General features: G+C 45.7%; 1 protein-coding gene across 1 annotated transcript in view; it reads right to left on the reverse strand.

Annotated features, from left to right (window-relative positions):
* Window positions 1-20,205, reverse strand: part of ZNF704 (zinc finger protein 704) — a 543,928-nt gene that overhangs the window by 63,138 nt on the left and 460,585 nt on the right. The window contains exon 7 of the mRNA XM_069220407.1: window positions 4,201-4,305. Within this exon, the coding sequence (XP_069076508.1) occupies window positions 4,201-4,305 (105 nt within the window). The remainder of the gene's footprint in view (window positions 1-4,200; window positions 4,306-20,205) is intronic.

Below are 20,205 nucleotides of genomic sequence, written 5' to 3' on the forward strand. Positions count from 1 at the left end.
TTTGGATCACCTGGTTTTGGAGTTTTTACTGTGGGTGAGCATCACAAGTGGTGTGTTCCCCATGATAATCACTTGGTAAATGGACTGCTTGTGTTTACTGCCAATGTCCATCTTTTAAAGTAAGGCTGCTGCTATGCAGCAAGAGTAAGAGACACTTGGATGGTTACACCTGAACACATGTGAGGGCTGTGAGAGTGCAGCATATGCCGCCCAGTAACTGCTCACACGTAGCCTGGCACAGCAGGGACTTTGCAGGGTTGACCTGGTTATACCTTTTATTATTAGCAGACACTCACAGGGAAAGCCAGGCTGGTTTCCTGTATTGTCTGGAGTCACACTATTATACATAAAGGGGGAAATCTGCTTTAAAGTTTCACTTCCTGTGGCCTAGAGAGTCCTGCAAGATATCAAACTGGGGTGAAACGTGGGCCAACATTGATTATGCAAGTCCCAAGCAGATATTAGGACACCTTATTGGTCCTACAGAATTTTCATATTTCTCTGGATCAAAGTCAAAGCCCTCTGTCAACCTGCTTGGCAAAGTTAATTACATTGCTCCCCAGCAGATGGAGCAAGGTCTCCCCATACAAAGGAAGCAATTAACAGTGCAAAACTCAGCTCCTGAGGAGGAAGGGGTGGGGAAGAAAATCTGTATGCATTTGTTAATAAGCTGTCATACTGTATCAGGGTTGGGACAGGCTAGGCCCTCTGTACAAAGGAGGAAGCCAAGACCCTGGAGCCAACACAGACGGGGGCTCCTCTTTGAAGTTTTGGTGTGAAAAGGCCCTGGTGGTGATGTCAGCGAGGGGCAGTGCTGTGCTCCCCAGAGGAGATTTGATCATTGACGTCTGGATGGCATTATCTTGATTTGTCCCAGCATGCTGTGCAGGAGGGTTGAGACAGGGTTGGAGAGGTAAAGAGGCACCCTATGATTGGCTAGGGGTGCCTGGCTTCTAGAACTTTCCACCTGTTTAAAAAACACTTGCACAAGGGGCAAAGGGTTGTTGTGGTACTTGGACACTGGAACTGGATGGCAGCAGCACCATGAACAACTGAAAGGACAAGCCCCCTGATGCTCTAATGGATTAAGGACTCTGCCTACAGGTGACCCCAGGACCAGTGGGTCTCTCCAGGACCAGGGAAGCTGGTCCCCCCGTCTAAGGACCAGTTAGGTGGGAAGAACAGGACTTCTGTGCACCGGCAAGAGGAGAGCACCACCAGAGGACAAGAAAGAGGGAAAAGGCTGGCAGGGAAGAAGTCAATTGCTGGCTCCTGCGCCATTAAAGTTGGATGCCCTCCTGGTGAGGAACATACAGGAGAAGCCAGGGGGTGGCTCCCCGTGCTGCCTTCAAATTAAACACAAATTGGGGTCCTGGGTGGGACCAGGCACCAACAATGAAAAAATCAGAAACAAAAGAAGGCACGGTGCAGGAGCCTCCCACCACGCCAAAAAATGCTGTGGGCGGAGCAGCTCATTGTTTATGCATGCTCCTTCAAGGAAGCACCCCATAATGCCCTGAAGGTCTCTTCTCGCCCAAACATATATACTTGATGCGGTGGCCCCAGGCTGACAGGGGTCTACTATCTAAAAAAAGAGAGTGGCTTCAGGAGTGGAGGAGCCCCCCTAACCCTCCCAAAAAAAGTTTTGAAAAATATTGACACAGGTTTCTGGATCAGAGAAATTATTACCCCTCTGGCTTTTCAGCCTAAGTATGAATGTTCCGAAGGTTGGAACTTTTCTTCTACAACATGGGAGTGTAGTGACCTCTGTTGGTCCTATTTATGGTTACATGTTTGTAGCCTAAGATGATTAATGAAAGCCACAGACTCATGTCTTATGGTTTTACAATGTTTTATCTAAATGTGTTGTTATCACTGACTAATGTTTTTTCTGATAGGTTACAATGCTTTACTAATTATAATGGGAGCACATGGTTGCAATGCTTTATTAATTATTATGACTGCAGACAGAGTATGGTACTGAAGTCAGTGATAGAGTGATGCATAATAGCCTGTGGTTCTGGCTTTTAAGTGTGGTAACATTGATAAAGCCAACAAGCCTACTTGGTTTAAAGTGAAACTCTCCCGTGTGACTATGCTCTATATGATATGGGAAGGGGGTACAGTGTTTTTCAGTATCATGGCCCTTCAGGGGGTCAACTTTAGTGTCATTAAAGGTATTTCCACCAGCCTTATGTATAGTCTAAATTACTGTGCAGTATTAAGTAGTATGTGTGTAACAAATGTACTTTTCTGTGGACAAAGACTGGAGAATCATTTATTGAGTGCTATTACTTTGTGCCAGAGAATGGTTATTACTAGCCCACACCACTGCTCTTGAATTGTTCTGATTTGCTATTCTGAGAGAGTCAAGCGCTACAATAGGGTGCTTGGTTCGCAGTGAAGGGGTTTTTGTGGACCTTTGCTTGTGCAGGCCTCAGATCCTGCGCAACTACTAGCCCAGTTTCCATACATTATAGTTGTTTCAACATACACTCTTCACATCGAGAAACAGTTAATAAACCTTTATGTTTTATGCCGTAAATCAATAAATTGTTAATATGGATTTGATGTGCAGGTAGCAATCACAATAACTTCAAATACTTCTATTTTAGCTATAGTGCCATTATTTTTTTTTTAAATGCTTTACTATGCTCTGCTATGGGATATCTTACAACCTGAGGCAATGGTGTTCCTTTTCTTTTGATCAAGTATAGTCAGGTACACCCGTGGCCACTTTTTACAGTGGGCTGTCACAGGCTTTTCATCATCTAGGCTCACTTGCTCATGGGCTAATATATTCGGTAACAGTTGACCATACTGCTGACATCGCTACTCAATCAGAAGAGCCATTTAACTAAACGAAATATATGCATTTCTGTTAGCATCTTAACAATGTAACTGAGTGACTGGATGTAAGCTTCTGTGCACAACATAAGTTGATACGATCTTTCAAATAATGAATTGCATGTCTAGATTTTAGTCCTGGAAAGCAAAAGCATTAGTTTATAGACTTTGAAATTTGTGATAAGCACTAAACAAACCTTTCAATTAGTATCATTCATTTGTATGTATTCCATGAACATAAAGAAATATTCAGTGAATATCCCGTGTACACCCAGTGAGCAATATTGGGGCACAATTGTTTGGAAGTCTGAGTATGTTTTCCTAAGAGTGCACAGAATTTTCTCCTGATCGCCGTAATCTCTCTAGGTCTCCATCAATGCTCCTTTTCCCAAATCGACCCCCTTTGAATGGTGCCTGGATAGTCTATCAAGCATGTGTTGCAGTCAGCTCATTTACACGCATTTCCGTCTTTAGAGGTGAAGGATACTGCCTCTCTGGAAATACACTCTCCCTCCCTAGGTTTCGTCGAAAGCCTCAAGCTGCCTAATTTGGGTCAGGGGGTCAGAAGCAGTTGTGTCAGTGAGCTGAAGAGGTTGATGACCTCCAATGCACAGAGGAAACAGCAATGCTTGTCTAAAATGGATACCGGATACATCCTATCCAGCATGGACTGAGCATGGCTGATGACACAAAACTGTGTAAAATGGATACCGGATACATCCTATCCAGCATGGACCGAGCATGGCTGATGACACAAAACTGTGTAAAATGGATACCGGATACATCCTATCCAGCATGGACCGAGCATGGCTGATGACACAAAACTGTGTAAAATGGATACCGGATACATCCTATCCAGCATGGACCGAGCATGGCTGATGACACAAAACTGTGTAAAATGGATACCGGATACATCCTATCCAGCATGGACCGAGCATGGCTGATGACACAAAACTGTGTAAAATGGATACCGGATACATCCTATCCAGCATGGACTGAGCATGGCTGATGACACAAAACTGTTGGCAAAAGCGGGTATGCGTGGTTTGTGGAGAACTGAATTAGGAATTGCAATTTCAAACGGCGAATGTTAATACAATATTTATGATGGTAGGGAATAAAATATGCATGGTCTAAATCAGATTTGGGTTGAGAAATGTACGTCAATTATTGACTGAAATTCACCATAACATATCAATTGCAATAGAATGTGTAATTGCGGTTTGTCCCCTTTTCACCTACGTATCAGAGCCACCTTCTAATCGGAGACTCACACACAAGTATTATAAAGGTGTTCAGCTAATCTTTAATACATCAGTCACTATGTGGCATACTGCTTGTTATTCGACTTACCGGGGTACCAGTGAAGGTAACAGGAGGAGACTGCCAAGAGATGCTAAAGTTATTGCCGTTAGGGGTAAACTTGGCTGATCCTGGAATATTCACCGGAGAGGTGGCCTGTCAAATAAAAAGCAAAATATTTGCTTAACTGTTTGAAAATTGTGCATGCCTTCATGACAGTTTGGTTGCTATACCTGCAGGATGTGTATACCTTGTAGGTCAGAGAATGTGTAAGGTATCTGGATAAACACGTCTTCGTTACCTTTAGAAAGGAATTAAAAACCATAGACCTGTAGGCCAGTCCGACCCTGGAGCTACGTCCAAATGCCTCGTTGCACAAAAAAGGGGGTTAATGGTGCACAGGGTATACCTGAGACTGTGCAGAGCATGGGTAACATTGTGGAGTGCTTGACTAAGCATGGCTCATTCAGTGAAGAGAATGGCAGGGTGCGCGCAGTCTGCCTCAGGGTGTGCAGAGCCCAGCAGAGGGTTGTGCAGTGTGTGGCGGAAGGTGTTAGGTCATTGATGAAGGTTTGCCTGTGGCCCTGAGGATGGGCATGACATGGCAGATGGTTTGTGGGAGGGGTGGTTGACAGCATGCACACATGGATGAGTTTAACATAGTTTGGGTTAGCATAGCTACCGCCCATGTGACTGCAGAATGGGTGTGATTCAGTGTAAGTAACAAAGGTGCACAAAACCTGCTGTTTCCAGTCAATCTGAGGTGTTCACATTGCAGATTTTGGTTGCGAAACAAACTATTGGCTCGGGTTTCTTTTGCACCACACAGTCTTTGTAAAGAAAAGACCGTGAGCTTTCAAATGTAGTGTTCAGAAGAAAAAAAACGCAAGACTGATTCAAATTATATTGGTTATTACATTGCTTTAAAAAATAAAATGTATAGTAATTTTTTTGATAACCAAATTGTATTGAGTTTTCACAACAAGTAAGATAAGACACATATATGGCATATCGGAGGAAACGATACAGCGGTCGAGCACAGCATGTACAGTCAATTAACATATACCAGTAGCCATGCAGTAGCAATATTTCTACCCCTCGCAGGACCCTAATCCAGTTGGCTAAGTCATTTCCCCCAGACCCAGTCATGTTTATGGGGACAGCCTCTGGCTTTGTAGGCTGGCTTTTCTTGTTGTGAGCACCAGTCCACACCCTGTCGCCAGTAGGATATGGCACGAGGAGTGGGAGTTCCACAGCGAGCTTGGCCACAAGAAGGCCGTACCCAGAAATGTCGTGTTGGCCCTCGTATCCCCGGAGCCATCAAGGACTCCCAATAGAAGCACCAAGGGGGTAAGGTGGATTTCCCACCTCACCACTTCAGCTAACTCCCTTACCACTGCTGCCCAAAACCTTTGGATGTCAGGACACAGACAAACCACATGACAAAAATTGTCAGAGGTGCTGCCACAGAGAGGGCAGGTGGGTTCAGGGAGGAAGCCTGCATGGTGTAGTTTGCCTGAGGTAAGGTAGGTACTTTACAGATAGTATGTTTGGATCAGGTGCAGTTTAGAAGATATGGCAATGGTCCTGGGTGATATAAGAAGGTGGTCTAATATGGCAGGGGCATTAGTGATCAATACACAGTAAATCTGGTAGACCCCACAACGGCCCAGTGGACCCATGAGGAGTTTGGCTTCCAACAGGATAAATTTGGGGAGAGATTTGGTTTGGGAGACAGAGGAATAGAGGGTGTGCCTCAATGGGAGATATTTGTAGAATTGCGAGTTAGACAGGGTGTAAATGGTCTGAAGTTCTTGAAAGGACCGCGTAAATGTCCCTGACTCAGACTTCGCCTAACTGTAAGAGACCAATAAGGTTCCATTTCCCAAAAGTCTTGCAACGACGCAGTCTCCAGCAGCCAGGTGCCATGCTAGAGTGGCGTTTGCTCCGTGAGTGTTGTGTTCCAGTGAGCGTGGCGAAGGGCAGCTCCCCAAGCCATGAATACAGTTTTGGTCACAGAGGGTGTGTTTTGGGGGATTTGGGAACCACAGAGAATGGCCAATATTTGGGAGAACCCTAGAAGGGAGTGTTCCAGCCAGTATGCAGGATTCAACCAACCCCCATTAAACCAATTGTGGATCGCTAAAAGGTGGAATGCCAAGTAAAAGAGATGGTTGGCCATACCCAGTCCGTCATCATACGGGGGATGTTGGCAGTGAATAAATGAAATGTGGGGCTTGGATCCATGCCATAGGAAGGAGATTGCAATCCCAGCCAGTGCTTTAAACCAAGATCTTGATATGAGGAGCAGCAAGTTTTGGAAGATGTACAAGAAACTCTGCAGGATCATCATTTGATATAACCCTATGCATTCCATTACATTCAAATGGAGGGCCTGATATTTGGAAAGGTTGGCCTTGGCTTTTCCCGTCAGAGGCTTGAGGTTGAGAGACCAGGTAAGTTTAGGTTGTAGTGCCCAAATACCTGGATATTTGAAGCTGAGACGACGGATGGGAATGTTTTTTTGCCAGTCCAAGCAATCACGGGAAGGGGCCAGAGGCACCAGCACGGATTTAGAGGGATTCATCCGAAGGCCCGAGGCCTCCCCAAAGTACTGAAGAAGGTGGAGACAAAGTGCACTGATCTTTTCAGGATCAACAACATATATTAGGACATCATCTGCAAATAAAGCTATGTGGTCCTCGTATCCTTTGTTCTGTTTCCAGCCCCGTAGCTGTGCGTATCTGTGGATAAGGCATACCAGTCGCTCAATTGCTAAAGCAAACAGAAGAAGGAGAAAGTCGCAGCTCTGTCTGGTCCACCGGCGGATGGGATAGGCTTGAGGGAGAACGTTGTTAATTTGGATCCAGTCAGAGGGGTTGGAGTAAAGTGCTTGGACTATTCCCTGAAAGTGAGGCCCCAGCCCGGGGAGCAACAACACCAATCAAAGTTAGCCCCAGTCCACAGTATCAAATGGCTTTTCAAAATCGACAGAAAGCAAGACAAGGTCAGGGGGTGGGAGATGAGGGTGGGCCAGGGGCACATGAAGGCATCTGAGGCAGTGCCTCATGCTGCGGTTTGACATAAAGACACATTGGTCAGGGCATACCAATGTGCAGAAGACCCGTTTGACGGGTGGCTAGTAGTGCAGCGAAGATCTTAACCTCTCCTTTATTGAGGGATATGGAGCAGTAATCAGCACAGGCGGTAGAGGGGGGCTGCATCTTTGGGATCCCCACAATTGTGGAGATGTCTACTTCTGGGGGTAAAGTGCCCTTCTGTCCCCCTTCCTTATAAAGGGCCAGAAGATGGGGGATCAGGATGTCATGGAATGGTGTGTAATATTCTGCGGGAAAGCCATCAGAGCCAGGAGTTTTCCCTTAAGCTATCGCAGAGAGGACCACACCTAACTCCTCAGCCGTAAATGGTTCATCCAACACATGGGTTTCAGAGCGGGATAAACGGGGAGGGGTGTCTCGTTAAGGAACCCAGAGGAAAAATCCATGCCCCTGCCAGGGACAGCTGTATATAAACGGTGATAATATTGAGCAAAGGCTTGCATTATCTCAGGGAGGACATAGAAAGCATTACCGTGTTCGTCAATTTCAGGCACAATTCTGGTTGCCTGGTGATGGGTGGCCAGCCAGTGCAATAGCTTACCATTCTTGTCTCTCCACCTGTAGACTCTGGCTGTTGTGGCATGCCACAGATGCTTGGGGGCTTCCAGGGATTGAAGATGTGTTTCTTCTTACAAGAGACTGAATTGGCGGGAAGTATCACCATGCAAGTCTGCTACAAGACCGCCCTCTAGTCGGAGGGTGCAGGCCTCCAGCTGAGCAGGCATGCTCCTTCGCAAAGACGTGTCCTTAAGCAACTTCCCTCATGGTGGCCTTACCGGCAGCCAACAGGGTGCCAGCTGAGGCAACAGAGCCTTGGTTACTATGAAAGTAGGCTTGGATTTCAGTGCTAAAGTCCTGGGCATAGGCTTTGTCCTTAAGGTACTAGGTGTTACGTCGCCATAAAGGGCATGGACCATTTATGGGAAAACCAATGTGAAGGAGGAGGGGAGCATGGTCCGATATTCCCTGGGGGAGAATCCAAACTTGGGAAATAGCGTAAAAGTCCAATGAGGGCATACAGAGAAGGTCTATACGTGAGTGCATGTGATGTGCCGCTGACATGTCTGTGAAATGGTGTCGCCGAGGGTTCCATATCCTCCATGCATCACAAAGGCCAAAATTGGTGGCCCAGTCAGAGAGTTTACGTGTGCCGGTGAGTCTAGATGCTGCGGGGGGTCCAATGGTGTCCGTTTCTGGGACGGGAACGGCATTGAAAATCTCCAGCTATTACAGTTATCCCTTGTGGGAGTTCTAAAAGGATTTTGGAAAGTTCATGAAAGAAAGTGGTGAGGGCTGCCAGGATGGGGGGGAAGGAGCATAAACGCTCACTAGATTAATAGTCTGACCTTCAAATGTTCCAGTGATTGCTAAGAAGCAGCCCAGATGGTCTCGGACTTTGCCGGAAATTGTCAGATAGAAAGATCCCCACAGCAACACAGCCACTTTTCGGGGCCCACGGGCGTAGCCTAAGTCAAAGACCCTATTGTAACCCCTAAGGGACAAGAAAGGGCAGAGGTTACCCAGAATGTAGGTCTCTTGAAGTAATAAAACCTCAGGAAGGCATTGAAGGGTGAAGTTGAGGACTGCTGTGGCCTAATAAATTGTTAACGTTCCAACACAAAATTCGAAAAGGTGTCTTGTCGGGAGTTGAAGGGCCTGGTGCTGGGCCCAATAGTGGGCAGGATGAGTGAGAACATGCCAACCCTCGTGCTTTGAATGTGTCATGTGGATCCATTGTGTGGAGAAAGGAGCTGTGTCTCGGTGTGTGTCGTATAGAGTACACTGCAGATATGTGTCTGGGAGCTGTTAAACACATTTAAACCAACAATTGAACAAAGCTTAAAATTAAAATTAACACTAATATTTTACTGAATCTCCACTCCCCCAACACCCACTCCACCCCATACTTCCACCCAAGGAGCATCTGCCACCATAACAAAGAAAACAGAAATGTAAAACAATATGGTAAATGAAGCAGGAGTGGTGGATCCCTCCTTAGTCAAGGCAACGTCGTCTTCTACTGTAGATATCTGAGATTCAACCTCAGTGATTCTGGCTGTGGCATTGCGGACGTCTTGGCAAAGAGGCCCTATGTCAACATACACCTCTCCAATCTTGGCCTCCACAGGTGTGAATGGCTTGAAGAATTGTTGCCAGGTGACCACGTGAAGAGAGGGACTTTTCCGTACCGGTGCCTCTGAGCTGCCCCGTCACAGAGTTGGTAGTGTATTGGTCCATTCGGGTCTGGGATGTCGTTGAGTGAGCAGGCTTGACTTTATCTATTATACGTCTGGCCGGTGTAGTCACCCAGCGTCTTTCATGGTCCACTTGCCACGGTTCTGCGGTAACACGAGCAGCTGGTCTCTTGCAGTCCAAAAGCATCCTGTGAAGAGGATGAAGCAGTGCAGGTGGTGACTTAGGTGATGTCAATGGTACCAAGGACACCACTGGAGTGATGGGAAAGACCTCACTTAGGGCTGATTTAGGCCATTATAGGCTATGCGGACAGAGTCCTAACATCAAAGGGGGAAGCAAGAGGTCAGGGAGGATTGGAGGCCCAGATGTAGATTGTTAAGATCAGGGGCCCAAGTATCTCAATCTTCAGGGCCAGTGTGGGCTTGGGTCTCCCCAAGATGCCAGGTGAGCATACTGGTAAAGGACATTTGTCCGCACATAACCCGTGTATGAAGAGGGGGGGACCCCCGATGCAAGTCTGCACTGTACACGTGGGAGTAGGTTGGAGCCCTTAGAGGCAGAGGAAAGAGAGGGGCCAGAGGCGCTCTACCCCTGTGCATGCCAAACCTCTGGTTAGCGCTGATGTGGGCCCAAAAACCTGCAGGCCCATCCTTAAGGGCCAAATGGGGTAATCTGCCTGTCAAATTGGGTGTCAACCCATTGGAGCCAGAGAAGACGATAGGGGCCCCCCACCGGAGGGCAGGTGTTGCAGCAGAGGGCCCCCAAGACTTCCAAGATAACAAGGGCTGTCCACACGAGGAGGGCCCCCCCAGCCTGCGAAAGCAGTGGGTGCCTGTCTGCGGGTAACATCACTAAAGGCCCTAGCACATGCGGACAACTCAGCTTTCGGCCGAGGCACAGAGAGGAAGGAGGACAGGAAGTGCATCACTGGGCTGTCAAGGTCCCAGTGCTGGTGATGCATTTGTGTCAAGCTGTTAGCAGTCCCAGAGTAGCCCACTGGTGACTGGGAATGCCACCACCCTGGGGGTGATGTAAGGTCAACCTTGCGGCCTGAGCGGTCCCACTTCCAGCCAAGGAGAATGCGGGAAATCAAACCATCTCTTCAAGGGGTGACTGATTGGCCACTTGTAGGGGGCGATTAGTTTATGCAGTTGGAGGGGGGAGCCTCATACACCTCCCACTGCGATGAAGCCGCAGCCTGCCGAGATGACCCCACAGCAGGCCTGGGCCTTGTAGTGATGATCGGGGTCCCAGGTCAGGGCTCAGAGGGCCATAAACAGGTGGTGAAGAGCCTCAGGCGTAGCTGTCGCAGAGAGGTGCTGGAGGGCCAGGTCGGTCCAAGAGAAGCACCTCAACTGCAGGGGGGGATCGTCGGTTAGGGTCGATCGGCAGTGGCCAGCCTCACAGAGTCGGTCACCATGTTGGGGAAGGCCGCGGGCCTCTCATGCGCCGCAAACGTCCAAGTGCCGGCGCCTCTTTGTGGACTTATATTGTAGCCTAAGTGTTTGGGGCATGCAAGGCAGGTGTCAGACATATATGGTGTGGATCGATGGCAGTGGATGGACGCGGATGATGGAAGGGTCCAAAGCACTCTTAGAGGTCGACTGCCATCTTGACACTCCAAGTCAAACCCCCCAAGTTTTGGTAATTTTACAGTTGAACTACACAAACATTACAAAAAATGTAGTTAGGCGAGTCTCTACTATTGTTTTTTTTTTTTATGAAATAGACAGTCTTTTCAATACAGCTTGCTACTGCTATTATCTTTGTACCTGTATTGTTGTATTATTCAATGTAATCAGCATAGTTATATTATATCCGGTATGTCAACACAACACAACCTATTTTGCACCTATATTATTAAGCCAATTATTTTAGAAAGATAAATAGTGACAACATATAGATTTATAGATAGGTAACAATGAATAGCAGGGATATTTTTCACCAAGAAGTCCTGATTGAGATGAAATAAACAAGAGCGAACCTTAAGTTGTCTATACTGTAATGTCACACAAAATCTTGAGGTGAAAAACATCCATGCTACTCACAGTTTACCTATCGATAACTTTATGTTATGTATTCTCCCACAAATTAATATTCTGCTTTCAACTGCTAGGCAGGGGCAGAGGAATAATGGGGAGCCATACATAACACGACCACTTAACCGTGTTTCAAACGTAAAAAACAAAAATGCCTGGCAACATGCTGCCCACCGCCACCACCCTCTAAGCCTTTCCTCCTCCCCAAATGAAACTTTGCTTTCTGCTCTACATCAGGGCAAAGAGCCAACACTGCACTGCCAGGCTTTCTGAGAGGGCACTTTGGACACTTGCACTTATTAGTTTACAAGTTAAGCGCTGATTGTAAAAGTACATAAACGTTACCCGTCGTGCTGAACAACCAATCAGATAGCGTTACCAAACGTATGAGACCGATTTTTAGCCAGTATAGTTTTAATGGATTTCCCCTCAACAACTTCCCCTCTAGTGTCCCTATGATGGACCTCAGTGGTGCGAGCCACAACTATCTCTCGGGAAAGAGCGCTTTGGATACTTGATTTATGAGTTTAGCACCATCTTTGACACCTAGATTATATTCGAAGGAGGGAGAGGTTACCCCAAAACAAAACTCAAGTCACCCTCTTTCATATGAGGGCATTTTTGTTAAGTGGAACATTACTATGTAGATATAGGAAATGTGTAACATTCATTAGCCACGGTGGCTCTTTTCCTTCCTGGGTTGCAGGGGCATGTTCAGAAACACAGATAGGTTTAATGCGTTCATATATTTGGAAAAAAGATGACTCCTTTTATGCCCTGATCCTCAGCAATATTAATCGGGTTCTTTGTGTTTTAAGGGGAAAATGATTCTGGAACCGAATATATATGCAAGAGTATCTTCTAATCAAATAATCTGATATAAAAACATCGCATCCACATTCAGACCTTGAATGAAATGCTCTAGTATGCATTTATACTGTATAGTTTGAAAGTATATTCTGCTTCTGGGTATGCCTTCTTAAATGCCAGCGGATGCACGTACAATTGAACATCTAAATAAGCATTTTAAATATCTGTACAAGAGAAAATGGGCCCAATTTTTTAAAATCACAAATTAGTAATGGCAGATAGCATGACAGGAATACTCTTACATGCCTTTTAAGTCTGACCCAAAACATGCAAATCATCATTAGTAAAAGTGCAAAGAAAACAAACTGATCGTATAAAATATATTCTTTTAGATGTTTTGATTTCAAATCGCAGTCATGAGAGTATAGGTAAAAGAGAACTGCGGGAGACCTACTTTACATACTTGTGAATAGGCCCCTGTGTGTTTTTCACTCCCGCCTAGTGTAAACAGTTGTAAAAGAGTTGTTGCAATACCCCTGAACAAGCTCAGCGGAAACAAAAGAAAATGTTGTTAGATCATGTGGTACCTTAACTATAAATATTTGTTAATAATAACATTTTCGTGAATTGATCACTGCTAGCCACCAGGAACTGGCAGCTAGACTACGTTGGGTTTTAAATTAAAAGAGAGGTGCAATCTAATGAGCACAATGTTTTATTAATAAATTCCTAACATGCCTGATTGCTTGATCCATGTCTATGCTGTGCCCTTTAATTATGGGTGGGCAAAGCTTGCAATGTTGCAAGTGTGGGACCTTTTCAGTGCGTAAATCAATCATACACTGTTACTGCCTGTGCTACTCCTGCTCTCAGTGCAGGTGAAGGTGCTCTGTTGCGTCTGTTCAGTGTAGTGGCTGGTGAACTTTCACGTCTGCCGTACTTCATTTACTGTATGTCTGTGAATCACTTCCACTTTTCCTGCCTTCTGTACGTATTTTGTGTGTGCGAAATGCTTACCCTGCTGCTGCCTATGATGTTGCTGTTGTCAACAAAGGTAGGTTGAACCAAAGATGCCTCTCAACCATCAGCAACACCTGATACAGCCACCATCTTCCCCCTCAAGGTTTTAAGTGCAGGCGGCTTCCTGGAGAGCACTGGCAGATGTGCTCGGTCTGGATGCCACGCTGCTTAAGGTGCAGAGACCTAGGTGGAAAATAAAAATACATGGATGCACTGGGCGACGCCGTGATTTATAAACATCCAGACCACTTCCGAAACTACATAAAACCGTGACCCCTTCCCGCATCATCAGGTGAATAGTGGTGGCAATGCGTAAACGACAAATGAACACCCTGTCCTCATACCGTGTCTGTTAATTCAGGTGAGATGGGATTATTGTTCTGTTCTGTGGACATTCTATTTATTTTATTTCTAAGTTTAGAAGTTGTGTACTTGTATACTGTAATTGCATGAGGTCAGTTTGCATTTGTATGATGGTGGGGTTCCAGAGGCTGCCACCGTCAGTTGCTGGACTGGGCCTGATAATTCAACATCTAAATAAACTCGCATTTATCATAACAGCTATTTTCGCGATAAAAGTGGCTATGAGCGGAGCCAACGGCTTCACTATACCCCAGCCCTGTGAGGAATTTCCTACCACAGCTGTTGATGCTGAGGTGGGAAAGCACACTCGTCGTCAATATTCGTGCCTCAGTGTTGGCGCTATAAAGAGCATTGTATGAAACTGCACAGTGAGATTGGAGGAAATTGTGACCTCTAACTGGCAGTTGTGATGTGTATGTGCACACGAGGTATCAGTTCAGGCACTTGCTTTACGGGTTGATTTCCTTTACAGTCGGATGTATCAACACACGTTCTGTTGAGGAACTAAAAATAAGATCAGAAGTGGATAAAACACTTCAAACAAGCTAGAACCCAACTGATACATGAGGCCGTTATATTGCGCATGTGCTAAACTCTTAATGACCTCTGCTGAAGCATGCTACGACATGCATATGTGAAAAAAATATTAGGCACGACATGCGTGCAGTTGTCTCGTATTTAAATCATCATATAGATGGGACAAGTCGCAGCACAAGTTAACTGACTGTCATTCTGTAAATTAAATAAGCGAACGCTTTCTTTGTGATATGCACACATTCAAGCTTAAAGCAGAACAATTTACTTTTGGGCATGTCATCTTAAATGTGATATGCTCATATCAAAAAGTGCTAGTCGAGAATGCACATGCGGAAAACAACACACGTTGAAGCCAGAGAGTTTCATTTCATGCATGCCACCTCCACTGTGGTAAGCACACCCGAACAGCAGCTGTTGTTTTAGCAGGCCAGTTCACCTGCAATTTACACACATTTTGCATACTGTTCCCTGTGATTCTTGAGTAAGGAGTTTCACTAAAAAGCAGTCTCTGGTTTGCCATGGACAAAACATAACAAAAAGAGAGGTTTAGAGAGAAATTTAGACATGTTATTGAGCAAAAGGATTTGGAAAAAAACAGATATAAATCTTGAGGCCTTTAAGGGCTTTAGAACCGAAACTTTAGGGGTTCTGTAGGGTAAATACAGTGTTAAAAAATAAGTGGCAACATTAAACTATATGTTGTAGAGAAAGGTTTGGAAGTGTTAGAATTGTGAACCCGAGAGCTAGAGAACACGTTTTAGTGATAAGAGAACCCAGGAAAAAGAAGAGAGATTGGAAAAACATGTTTCCTAAGAGCTTTGCAAACAAATTAAGGAAGGCAAAAAAATACAGAAAATCAAATTGAAACATGGAGCTCAGTCAGTTAGTATCTATGAGGTATTCCAACAAGTGCTACAATTAAGAGAATTGTTAGATACATTGATTGCCGAAGATAATATTGAAGATGCTGAGTCTTTAAAGTGGTTTTCCCGATTGTTCTAGCAAAAAAAAAAGAGTTCTCGGTATTCTCTAAATTGGACTCAAGATCCACCTGCCATCAAATTATAGTTGTCCCTGAATTCAAGACACTTATGGCTTTGCTTGCACTGCATTGGTTTGAATCAATTGAAAAGAATATCATTCGAGTTGGTGTCAGCTCCATCTGTATTTCAAAGGACCTCTCATCTCTTATAGTTTCTGCCAGGAATTTTTGGTTCGCCAGGTTATGCATGAGGCATGGTATTCTTTACAGAGGGTTTCCTGGTGATTCAATGTTGCCTGATCCTTGGAACTTTGATGTAACCCCCTCTGCTGCCTGAATTTTCTGTTCAAGTGTAGTGAGGCCCTCTTCTCTATGTGGTTTCTTGCAGGATAGGATGTTTTGGGCCCTGTCCCGAAGCACTGTCTTGTAGGCCTCCCATCATTCAGTACATATCTCTTATTATCAGGTGGCTTACGAATTGGAATTGGAAAGATGTTAGTTATTCAAATCAAATAACACCTTGCCTAGTGACTTAGGCCCATATTTATACTCTGTTTGCACCGGATTTGCGTAATTTTTTTTTATGCAAATCTGGCGCAAACCTAACTCCATATTTATACTTTGGCGCTAGACCCGTCTAGCGCCAAGTTTATGGAGTTAGAGTAATTTTGTTACAGTGGAAACCTACCTTGTGTCAATGAGATGCAAGGTAGGCGTTCCCAGGCAAAAGATGACTCAAAGACATTTGCGCCTTATTTATACTCCTGTGCAAAAACGATGCACGGGAGGAGGAGGGCCTTAAAAAATGGCTCTAAGCCTGTTTAGAGTCATGTTTTAACGCCTGGGTCAGGGCAGACGTTAGAGGACATGTGGGCTCATTCCCATGGTCTTTGACCATGGAAGCAGTCCACAGGTGCTATTCCCTGCTCCCAGGGACACCCCCTGCCACCCTCGCCCACCCCTGGAGGACACCCATGAATGGGGGGACCCATCTACGGTAAATACAGGTAAGTAGAGATATGTTTTTTTTTTTTTTTAAAGTGGCATAGAGGGGCCTAACTTGCCCCCCCCCCTACATGCCACGGTGCCCAGCGGCCATGCCCAGGAGACAGAAGTCCCCTGGGCATGGCCATTGGGCAGGGGGGCATGACTCCTGTCTTTCCTAAGACAGGAGTCATTTCCATGGGGGTTGTGCATCAAAAAATGACGCTAATCAGGTTAGAGTCAATATTTTTTACTCTAACCTGACTTGCACCATTCTTTGACGCACAACCCCCAGTCTGTCCTACGCCTCCGCTGCCCGGTTAGTGTAAATTATTTTGACGCTAACCCGGCCGCAGCGCCGGCTACCATCATTCATTAAATATGACGCCCGGCTGGCGCGTTGGAATGGCGGTAGCCGGGTTAAACTTTTTGACGCAAACCCGCGCTAGTGTAGGTTTGTGGCAAAAAGTATAAATATGGGCCTTACTGACTAATTAATTAGCACACTATGTTCGCCTGATCTGATTTGACCGAGGTAATTTGGGAACCCACACTGACAAGATGCACAGGATAGCACTGGCACACAGAAGAGCTGAGACGCGGTACACTGTAGGGGAGAGCGAGAGACGAGGAGGATATTTCTCCCACATTTGACTGCGACCTCGAACTAGGGGTCGCTAGGCCCACTGCACTTCAGTTTGTGGAAAGAGAAGGGATCGGGAAGCAGAGAAGGGATCGGGAAGCGGCGATGAAATGGGACTGCTCCTGCACAGATGCGAAAGCCAGGCACTGAGGGAGGCGCCCAAGGGGATTTCACAGCTTCACTGCTTTGGGCGCTGCCTCTGGCTGCATTGGGCACAAGGGGCAGCTGCTGGAGGAGAAGCTGCACCCGGGGGGGAATTGGTGCAGGGGAGTCATGGAAAACCCCTGAATAAAGAAAAGGTAGGGCGAGCTGATGCAGCCAAGAACCAGAGCGTGGAGAATCGCACAATGTTAGGAGAGCAACAGGGAGCCAGTGTGGAAGGGTCTATGCTTCTTGGCCTTTGTTGTTGCTGGTTTCGGACTGTGGATTTTGGCTCCCTCCCACCCTCTCTCCACCCTATCTATCCCTACAGCCATAACTAGAACTTACTGAGCCCAGGAAGACAGCTGCTATTCAATTATCAGTTGCTTCCTGACTCAACAGAAGAGGCCTGGGTGCTGTGCCATAACCTGTCCTCTGAATTTGCATCCCCCCCTTGAGAGGTACATTGGGCTCCCTTCTCTCCTGGGCGGTAATACTCCCCTGCCGCCACTATGTGCACTGAATGCCCCATTATTTCAGATGCAGAAGCTACTGTCAAGTCTAGGTAAGGGGGTTGAGGCTGGTTAAGGTGGTTGCTAGGGCTAAGGGGTGACTCCCAGAGTGGGGAAAGGGTGTGTACTTGCTGTGGTTGCCCATGCATGGTTGGCAGCCTGGGTGCAGCTTGTGGATCCACTAGCAGTGGACAATGACTGTCTGCTGCTAAGGGTAACTGACTATCTGATATCTCAGGAACTCCTGAACTTGGTGCCTTATCTTCTACTTTCGAGATTGAGTTTTCACTTGTGCTCATTCCTCAACATTCCAAGTACATTTATTTCAGTTCCAACGGTCAGTGCATCAAGCATTTTTTCACTTAAGGTCCTACATAGCAGAAACAATTTCCTTGGAAAAGAAGCCGTGGAATGCCGTTCTGGGAGATTGGTTTATGTAAGATTGCACTAGAACCTGTAGACTCTTATGATGCCTCTAACCCTATGGTGTCTGATGGTGTGGATGGTCATATGGATCCCATGTATTCAAAGACTGTGCAAAAATCACCTCTTGTGGACGATTTTACTCTCCCTGATCTGGACATTGAACCTAGCAATAGCAAAGTCTCTCTTCTGAACCCAATTCATGCTCCTGTCTAGGAAAATGAACCTTGGGCTCCCACTTGAATTCCACCATCCAGGATGCAGGTTCTCATCAGTACAGCTAGTAAGAATTTTTCTACCACTTGCACGGTGTCCTGTACTCCAGAACTGCATTTGAATTCACATTCATCGTGCAACCTTCCTGGGAGTTATGTTCAGTACTCTAAATCCCTGCAGTGTCTTGAGAGAATCTTGTCCGCTATACCGTCTCTGTTGGAAAGATCAGTGAACGGTTCTGATCAAATTTTAGACTCATTCTTGACCTTAATTAAATCATTGATTTTGAATAACAGAATTCTATTCGGTAGGGCTATTTTTCCTTTGCCCTAGAGTTGGGAAAAGGGAAGTGGAGCTTTGGTTGAGGTATTTCAATCAGACATCCTTCAAGTCAACCATAGTGAGAGGGTTCCTACATCTGATCATTGCTGAAGGGAATGGGAACCCAAGCTGGTCCTCTTCGTTGAAGGAAAAATAATATAGACCCCAGAGTCCATCGGAGAAACAAGCAGATTTTTTCTCTGCAAAATCTGTTCAAACCAAAATCGAAGGAAGAATTAACTCTCTTGCGCTCCGTTAGTAAGCGTAAAACAAATCATCTTTTTCCAATCTTTCAAAGTAAAGTAGTACCTGCACGGTCAAATTCTATGGGGAAGAAAAGTAAGAAGACAAGGAAGACAATAAGCGAAAAGTCATGAGGTGGAGAAACAATGTAGACTTTTAAAAAAATGAGCATAAAACCTCTGCTATGTCTTAAATTCTGATTTGGGAATAACAGCGGAGAGTGGGAGGAATAACTTAAAAGAGAAAAGGGCAGGAACATCCCTCCCGCAATTGTTTCCAGGTTTACCTTCAATCACGCGAGCAGAGGACACTAATGACTCCTTGACCATGGCTTCCCCACAAGAGGTCCCTACTTTTCCCCTTGTCTGTCATGGTTTGCACGCTTCTTACCTGTGTGATCTGCCAGTCTTGGGGCACCATCTGGTTTCTTGCTTGTTCTGGATTGACCAAGGTAAGGGTGACCCTTTCCAGTAGCCACAGTGCTGCTGACAATACAATGCTTAGCAGGCCATAACCTCCAGAAGAAGTCCCAGAGGAAAAACCCAATAGTGGGAAAAAACACCTCAGATTACAGGAACTCCTAAAAAGAAAGCTGACAAGAATAAAGAATCAGGAACAACAAAACTGCAGGCACAAATCAGAATAGGTCCCGTGGTGGGTTCTTCTTGGTTATTTAAAGAAGGGGCTCAACCACCGTTTACGATATGTGGATATTATTATTTATTTAAATCTGGTAAATTTTTATTAATCCGTTTCATGTTTCACTGTCCTTCTTTGTTACTTTTGTTGTTGTTGGTTTATTTTATCTCTATTCTTGTCTATGGTTTTGTTCCTGATGTTATCCTTGTCTTTTGGTCTTCTAGATGTTGTCTCTGGGATTTCCTCAGTGGTAACTTCCTCCACCAACGGCCGGGGTCACAAGAACAAAGAACAGATCCGAAAGAAAAGGTAAGTGGATTAAATTTTCTTATATTTTGTTATTTGCTCTAACAAGGGGTGTGGAAAAAGTGGAAAAGAAAGACCAGGGAAAGAGAAACCGTGCAGAAAAAGGAAAGTAGAGTCTGCTCTTGGCACCGTGAGGATAGAATTCACCTCTGGTGATATTGCTTCAGTTCAAGTTGTGGTGATTTCATATTCTACACAAGTGACAATGTGGAGCCCAGAAACAATGGTGTCCAATGAAAAAACACGATAACCCTTTTCCCTTCTTGATTTGGTTTATTCCTCTCTCTCCCCCTCCCTCCGTCTATCTTCCCCTCCTCCCCACCTCCACAAGTATTGTTTTGGATTTTGTATGCAGGCACGTACCTGCATGAGCCACGTCCCACCAGGGACGTGGCTGGTTCTCTCATTTCCCCTTCCGCCGGGTGTCTCTTCCATCATGCTGTTAGGCTCACTTGGCCCTCCTCTTTCACGTGCGTCTCCTTCTCCGATGTTCGGCTTCCTCGGTATTCCCGTCCTCGAGTTGTCCTCCTCTTCTGTCTGTCACCTTTCCTCCTGTTCCTTC

This window comes from Pleurodeles waltl, chromosome 2_2 (assembly GCF_031143425.1).
Source record: "Pleurodeles waltl isolate 20211129_DDA chromosome 2_2, aPleWal1.hap1.20221129, whole genome shotgun sequence".
In the NCBI taxonomy this organism is placed as follows: Eukaryota; Metazoa; Chordata; class Amphibia; order Caudata; family Salamandridae; genus Pleurodeles; species Pleurodeles waltl.